The sequence below is a fragment of the Cryptomeria japonica genome, chromosome 8 (genome assembly GCF_030272615.1).
Source record: "Cryptomeria japonica chromosome 8, Sugi_1.0, whole genome shotgun sequence".
NCBI lineage: Eukaryota > Viridiplantae > Streptophyta > Pinopsida > Cupressales > Cupressaceae > Cryptomeria > Cryptomeria japonica.
The window spans coordinates 623061966-623070383 of record NC_081412.1 but is presented as its reverse complement, the minus strand read 5'-3'; the positions used below and the strand labels follow the sequence as shown (position 1 = coordinate 623070383).

General features: G+C 38.6%; 1 protein-coding gene across 1 annotated transcript; it reads left to right on the top strand.

Annotated features, from left to right (window-relative positions):
• Positions 1 to 451: 451 nt before the first annotated feature.
• Positions 452 to 2055, top strand: LOC131045173 (2-oxoglutarate-dependent dioxygenase DAO). Its single transcript, XM_057978712.2, has 3 exons — positions 452 to 948; positions 1104 to 1440; positions 1598 to 2055. Exons 1-3 carry the CDS (start codon positions 560 to 562, stop codon positions 1862 to 1864), a joined length of 993 nt encoding a protein of 330 aa, XP_057834695.2. The 5' UTR covers positions 452 to 559; the 3' UTR covers positions 1865 to 2055.
• The last annotated feature ends 6363 nt before the right edge of the window (positions 2056 to 8418 follow it).

Below are 8418 nucleotides of genomic sequence, written 5' to 3'. Positions count from 1 at the left end.
CCTGTTTTTCTATGTCTTACGGTTTGAAAGTTGATCTGAAACGACCACTCAATTTATTATAAAAAATATATATCGTATTATTCTTTATAAATGATAATTTTTTATTTTTAACTTCAAAATTGCCAAGATCACCATACGCATTAATTGTAATGGGTAAAGAGCTCAGCGTGGGTGGAGAAACATAATTAGATAGACTATCAAATTCCATTCTACCCAACTTCTTGATTAAGTTCCAGCTTAGTAGAGAAAAATGCTACCAAACAAGAATCGACATGCCTGTCTTACTCCAGCTGATGCTGCTCTTGTTGTATATGAATTTAGCAAAATCTTGTTAGGCATGATAAACAAGTAATTGGGTGGCCTAAAATTCCATAAATCTTATTAGAGTCTTTTGTTTTCTTACTTTTTAGAATATATTTAAATTTTTTTTATTTAGCTTGAGATGTTTACACTTATTTAAGAAAGCCATCTCTTGAATTTGAGTGGTACATCTCTTCTGCTATTCTGCAGTACAATTCTTCTGCTATCTTTTGCAGTCTAGCTCTTATGCCATCTTGCCATGGCCTCTCTTGTGCAAAATGAAGTTGATCTCCCTGTCATTGACATGTCACAACTGCCCCTCAACTTTGATGCCCAACAAGGAATACATCAACTCGAGAATCATCCCATGGTAGCCAAGCTCAGAGATGCCTGCAAAGAATTGGGATTCTTCTATGTAGTAAACCATGGAATTCTAGAATCTGTGCAGCAAAACGTGGAGTCAGTGGTCCGTGAACTATGTGCCCTGCCTCTAGAGGTTAAAGAAAAGGTAGCCAATCCTGCATTAATGGAGAGCTATACACGTAATGCTTATGCTGAGAATTTCAGCTTCTTGAATGTTCCCCAGGCCAATTCTGTGCAGCAACTGACTGATATTATATGGCCAAATCAAGGAAACCCAAAGTTCAGGTACGTTCTTTTTCAATTAAAAAAAACAAAACCTTTTTACCATTTTTAGGAGGAATGTAATGAAAAATTGTTGAGAGAATATGGAGAACTATTGCCTTGCGTTATAAACTCTTCATGCAATACAAGCTTATTTAATATGTTATCTTGCATGGCAGTGAGACAGTTCGAGCGTATACCCTTGTCTTGACAGATCTAGCAAGCAAACTCATTAAGATGACTACTGCGAGCCTGGGGTTGGACGTGGAGGCTGTCTATAATTCTGATTTTGAAGGCTTCTCTTCTAACCTGCGTATAAACCACTATTTTAATGAGGCTGGAGGAAAATCCAAGGAGGAGGAGGAGATGTTGTTTCCTCATACAGACATCGGTTTCTTTTCCATACTTTACCAAGACAACGAAGGGGGTCTTCAAATCCACTCAAAACAAGGGGAATGGCTCAACATCAAGCCACTGCCAAATTCATTTGTTGTTAATGTTGGCGATACTCTTAAGGTCAATACACATTAAGTTTTGATTATTAAATTTCAAAGTATTAAACATTACTGATATTTTTTAGATTTAATATGTTGTTGTGTGTGTTCTTGTTATTTGTATGTTTTGTATTTATAAAAGTGAGTTGAGATGGAGAATAATAGAATTTGAAATGCAGGTATGGAGCAACAGCAGATACAACAGTGGGGAGCATCGAGTTGTTTACAAAGGGTGGAAAAAGAACCGACTATCTCTGCCTTTCTTTGTGCAGTTTCCAGAGGATAAACCCATTTGGGCTCATGATCAGCTGGTGGATAATGAGCATCCACGCCGTTATAGGAGTGTTACCTTCTCCCAGGTTAAACAAGAATATTTTAAGCATGTCCAGTCTAAGTTCAAAAAGCCTTCAGAATTCATGGATATGTATGCAGGAGTGCAAGTATAAGAAAATCTTGTGTGGACGTTAAGTGCACAGTCAAAAAATTCATTCAGTGTGGGATTATAATAACTTTACAATAAGTGCACGGAGTTGGATAGTTCTGCTAGTATTGCAGATTGGGCATAAAGCTCATACAAATACGCTTCTATTACTTTGTCATTAAATAAGGGTAATATAGGGTTGAACTTTCTTTATAATGCAACATCTTTTTAATTTTATTTTTAAATTAGTAGTTTAAAACAAAAATATATTTATTGTTATTTTCATACAAGATTTGTTGTGGCAAAAGCATTTTATAATGTTATTTAGATGATTTTTTTTTTTTATTATATTACAAATAAAAGAGATACAAGTTAATTGTTGAGGGTTGATTGTGAATTTAGTTTTACAATCTGGGATGTGTCATTTTGTATTTCTATAATTTTAACATATCTGTTTTTTTTTTTCGTTTTTGTTTAATTAGGGGGTCTCATGGCTGATTAATATGATTCTTCTAAGGTTTCTTTTAAATAAGCTATGCTTGGTTGTTATGTTGATCATTTCATGCATGAATCTGTGTGTGTGAAAAATGGTTTGTTGCTGCAAGCACAACACTTCAATTAAGTCATTACATGTATGGTTAGTAAATCAATAATGGCTCTGTGCTAAACTTGGCCTGATTTTAGCCCTTCCAAATGATATTAAATCCCTGTTTCAAAGCTAGCCTATCCCATTCAAGGAGTCCAGCCTGAGTTCAATCATGGAATTGTCCCCTTCCTATCTAGTTTGGGAAATATGGAAGTGCTGACATGTATTTTGTACACAATCATACACAGAATAAAATACCCAAAGGCATCTTATCCTCTCTTGAATAAAGTCGCTAACTGCTGAAGATATCACAAGAAGGATCAGTTAGGATGACTCCAATGTTCTTTTTAGTAGGGTCTCTACGTGTGGATAAGCACCAGTGGTCGTTGTGATTGCTGTGTCATCAAGGGGCCTTACGTTGCCGAAGATTTTTCTGAACTAAACAAGCTTTTCAAAAATATCAAAAGGAATAGGGTTTGCAAGAGGTCTAATCTAGTTTAATCCTAAGAATGACTTAATGCGGACAAGACTTGGCAAGATTCTACCAACTTCAATATTGCCATAAAGTAACAACTCAATTGAAATTGATGCGATCTTCTAAGGTAACAAATGATTTTTCAATACACCAAAGATCAAAGACACTACCACGAAGGTACATATCCAAGATACAACAATGATTGAAGGTTTGAGCGATTCAAATATCTCCAGTTGACCACGCAAGGCATTCCTACAATTAGCAAGAAGCTAGTGGTTTGGAAAGCGAATCCTACCAAAGATCAAGTCCAACACTTTGTCCTTCGAATTAACACACTACTTTGATTGAGAATGATTCAAGAAAAATGAACAACCATGAAGATAACCAAGAGAATTGCAACAAAACACCATAACTTCAATATTTCATTGATCTCAAAGCCATCATGTACAACAATTGTTTGAATTCCTTTCTCAAAGCTCAATCTTGCTACAAAAGTAAATTGCTTCTAAACTCTAATCTCTCTAATACATCAATAATCTAATCTTCTTCTAATATCTAATGACAAAATGAAATGAAATGAGGGTATAAATAGCATCCTCAATTACAATGAACGGTCGAGATCAAAAAGCAGATCAATGGTCAAGATTATGACACCTAAACCCTAATTAGGGTTTGTTACAAATAGCCTCCTTTTTACTGAACAATATTAAATGCATAGCCAAATATTAAATTTGGCACAAAAACCTAGGAGACATAGACCAATGACAATTAAGATGCCATGTCATTTATAACAACCTCTCATCTAGAATCTTATTCCCTTTCCAATGCTCTTTTTTAGCATATGCAATGAATCTTGACACGATTCCTTCGATCTCAGCAATTGGAATCTCGAGAAGATTCCTCATTCTTTCTTCCAAGTGGATGACCTGATCAAATGCCTCGAGAAGAACAGCGTCCCATCTAGGTTCAAGTTCCTTAGTCTTTTCAATCAGGAGCATGGTAGCAAACATCTGGTCCTATTGCTCATCTATAATAACATTAGCATCCTTGCAAAAGATGACCTTGATTCTATCCTCCAATTCCTGCAAATCCACATCTGTCTCAATCTCGATCCTCCTGCCAAGAATGGTACGAAGTACCTCAAATACTCTGTCCTGGATCGGGTGGATAACCCCCTCAACATGATTGCACCTAGTACTGATGTCCTCGAAGAGAACTTCCTTCATCTGGAGTAAGGTTGACCACTGAAGTAAACTGTGAGGTCCTCCATCCATGATCTTTTCCTGCGCTAAGACCTTCCTTGATGTTTGTCTGATTACTTGCAAGACAAGAATGATAACATCTTTGGTATGAGCAAAAGCGGCTACCGTTATCATCAAGTTGTGGATGATCTCAAGAACCTGAATAGCCCTATGAATGGTCTTCATCATCCTTGTTGCAAATTCTGCGGCAACTGTATGGGATTTGTCCATCCAAGTACTCATACGCTGGACCATACTCCTGAATCTCTCTGCCTCACTAATTGATTGAAGGGGAAGTGCCTGTACGGGTGACCTTGCTGGATCCTGACATCCCAAAGGCTGATTGAGATGGCTAAAATATGTTCTCCATGCACCAACCTCTCTCTCAAGCTTTCTATTTTTCTCCATTTCTTCTCTAAGCTTGTCTTTCAATGCCTCAAATGAATCAGTGGCATCATCCATCGTCTGTTAGGCTGTGGATGGACCTAGCTCAAATGTCTCTACATCATATTCCTCTGCGAGGATCTCACCTTCATACTTGTCCACTGCCGGTGTAGCTATCTGCAATTTTCTGGATCCAGTCTCATCTCTGATCATCTTGGACATTTTAGTAGCCTTCTTCCTTTCTGTCACTTCCTGGGAATGTCTAACAAGGCTCTCTAAATCAATTACATTGTCCTCGTCCTCAATCACAATTACCTTTGTTAATCTTTCCTTCAACCAATCTGGAATGGCAGATCTTGTTTCTCTAACCTGTATCTCCTTATGCAATGTTTCTTCTTCTCTGGGAGGAGATGTTACCTCGTCATTGTTCTTGTCTTCATGTAACTCATAATCTTGGAGAGATCCACTTGGTGACCTTTGAGGTGCCTATCCTTCTTTATCATTATGTACCATCGACTCCATAGACTCTTCCACTTCAAGTGTCCTTTTCTCTAGTCGAGAAGATGTGTCGGATGAACGATCTCGGTTGGCCTCTTGCTTCTTCTTGGAAGATTCTCTCTTTTCAGGTCTCTCTTTCCTCTTCGAGCCTCTCGGATGGAGATAGCCTTCACTTGCGCTTCGAAGGTTGCCTTCACTTGCATTTCTGGGATTAGGATTACCTTCGCTTACACTTGCTCCTCCTTCAGCTGGTCTTTCCTCCAAGGTGAAAGTCATAGCTATGCCCTGTTCTCTCAACTTCTGATGCTGCACATCAACCCATCTGCGAGTACAAGACAAGACTGGAGCCATCAAAGCATCAAGATCCACCACCTCGGGCTCATTCCAATCTAACCTTACTGTTTTTCTTTCTCGATCATAGGATGATTGGAGATGTCTGCCACTGTCCTGAGCTTGGTCGGCCACTCTGTAAATCTTGCATTTCCTGATGAAATCCAAAGGCAATCTAGAATGCATCTTTCTCTTTACTTCAAGATCATCTAAGAGATTCATCATAAAATCTTCTATCTGAAACTCATGCTTAAATTTCCTACCGACTGTCTCCTTTATATATCCATGTGGATCAAAGCTTTCTCTCAAGGCAAAGGATGAAAAAGAATACAAAGCTAACTCCTTCTCTGCGTCATCCATGGCTAAAGCATTAGGACATACCTCAACTGAATTGCCCAATATGATAGGTATAGGAACTCCATTTCCATGTCTGTGTCTGAATGCCTTCCCATAAGCTGCCAACTGTCTTGTTACCTCAAGTAACACTATTCTGTCTGTCGGATATCTCGGCAACATGTATGGAGGTGAAGGACATCCATGAACTCTGATATAAGTAAATTTTGGAAATTGGATAAACCAAGCACCGTACCTCTTTACTAGCTCCTGTGCATCCTGAGATAATCTGTTGTGAATCCCGCCTTGCAACGTCCTTGTGATGTTCATCGTGAAGGTATCATTAACTAGCTTGTAGTTACTTCCTGGCGGATGATGCAAGTGAACATAGGAATCACAAACTCTGACCTCACCGGTTCCTCTTCCAATCTCTCCTCTGTGAGGTAGTCCTGTGTACTCAAAGCTCCTGATCAAGGCATATATGACATATGAACTCATGTGGAAGGACTTGGTAGCCTTGAGTCTCCTCAACTATACGTCCAAGCAATGGCTGATCATTCTAGCCCAATGAATTGTTCCTTTTCCCTGAACTATCACCTGGATGAAGTAGAACATCCACTTCTCAAAATAGAAGGCTTGAGGAGCTCCTGTGACTCGGTTGAGCATCGTAATCAAATCTCTGTACTCCTCCTGGAAATCGATCCTATGTGGTGTGTTTGGGATCTTGCTCAGGCGAGGACGACTCTTGAGTAACCAGTTCTTGTTGATGATGCTTAGGCAAGCATCTGGATCATCTTCGTACATGGACCTGGCTCCTTCTATGCTCTTGTAGACCATATCTCTGTGCTCTGGAAGATGGAAAGCCTCACTTATAGCTTCCTCTGAAAGATATGCTAAAGTGTTTCTTTCCTTGGACACGATCGTTCTGGATTGAGGATCATAATGACGAGCACACCCGATCATCAACTTATGGCACTGGACTGCTGGAGGGAAGCCGACCGCCTTAATGATGCCACTTTCAATTATCCTCCTGGCGACAGGTGATGGCTTGCCAATGTAAGGGACCTCTCGAAATTTCTTCGTACTGAAGTTGCCCAAGTTGGTATCTCCAATGTTGCTCCATTTCGACACGATCTTGGTCTCCACTTCTTCGTTCTTTTGATCTTCCTTCATGAGAGCTGGACGGCTGGTGGATGCTCCCGCCTTCAGGGTCGCCATACCTACACAACATTTCATAATAAGTAACTAGATTTTGCAATGTATAACATAGATTAGATTAATTTTAGGAAACTTCATGATAAGTCTTTGAGTTATCATTTCCTAAAAAACGATTGAGCTACTGAAATTCAAAATTTCAAAATTCAAAATTTAAGGCTATGACGATTAAAATTCAAATTAAGACAAGGGATTGCATCGCCATACCTTTCTTGAGAGCTAACTCTAAAATGCAAAATAAAGAGAATCGCCTAGGCAAAAATTGATGCTTGATACTTTCAACGTGATATTCCTCAAGCGAATGTCCTCCTTAGCGCCCTCACCACCTTTGGGAGATCTTCAATGTCTTGATGGCAAATTCGCTCAACTCAAACTCGCACTCCTTTGGATGATGTTCGCACCTCTCCTTTATGAAATTTGCACACCCCTTTGTCTTCTCCAAATCGCATGTAAATGATGTTCGAATGATGATTTGAAAATGAAATAAACCACTCCCCTTTATAGGCGCTTACCTCATCAATCCCCATAGGCCGACTTGGTAAAAATAAGGTAATTAAAAAACAATTTTAAATAAAAACCAAGGGCTGACTTTGTAAAATAAAGCATATAGAACCCAAGCGCCCCAATTTAATTTTATTTAAAATAATAATTAACTAATTAAATGCCTTCGTTTTTAATTAATTTGATTTTTTTTTAAAGGCAAAAATTAATTAAATGCTCATGCGCAATTTTTAAATGCTATTAATTGAATATTCAAATTTTTATCGATTTTTAGCATTTAATATAATTTAAAAAAATTGTGTTAGCGCCAAAATTTGGAAGAGGTAAGGGCACAAACCATATCGCTCTAGTCCCTGGGAGAGGGACAGGAGCGAATTATCATCTTAGCCTTGATTCTTTTGCCTCTGATCACCAATTTTCATCATGAGGTGAGTAACAACGTTATTCCTTCACTTCATGCATATTTTACTTGTCGTTAACAAGGCACCTGTGATATTTGAATGGTTTTTCGCCCTGGTCCCTTGGTGAGGGACAGGAGCGAACTTTGTGTTCTAGCTCAAATTTGCTATCTCCTAACCTCAACTTCTTGTTCATAACCTTTCAAATGACATCCTCGATCTTGTATAATCTTGCTTTGACATGATTTTTGAAGGAACATGAGTGATTTAATTAATATCGCCCTGGTCCTTGCTTGAAGGACAGGAGCGATTTAGCTTCTTGGCTCAATTTGATCACCTTTTGATGTTTGGTTTCTTTTCACATCATCTTCTTAAGAACACTTTAACCCTTTGCAACCTTGTACGACCTTGGTTTGACGTAGTTTTCAAAAGAAATGGCCAACATAGTGAATATCGCCCTGGTCCTTGACTGAAGGATAGGAGCGATTCTTGGTATCCTGGGCTCATCCTTGTTCCTATCAACTTGCGATCGCCTTCACAATGTAGAATGAGGTCCTTTGATCCTTCTTGAATGTACAAAATGTGATTAACATTCAAAATTTAAGCCTTCATAGAAAT

What these genes read in the sequence shown, in the direction of transcription:
- LOC131045173 (XM_057978712.2), top strand. Translation starts at nt 560, where the DNA reads ATGGCCTCTCTTGTGCAAAATGAAGTTGATCTCCCTGTCATTGACATG. An exon ending in CAAGGAAACCCAAAGTTCAG is followed by an intron (nt 949 to 1,103) that starts GTACGTTCTTTT and finishes CTTGCATGGCAG; the next exon opens with TGAGACAGTTCGAGCGTATA. An exon ending in ATGTTGGCGATACTCTTAAG is followed by an intron (nt 1,441 to 1,597) that starts GTCAATACACAT and finishes TTTGAAATGCAG; the next exon opens with GTATGGAGCAACAGCAGATA.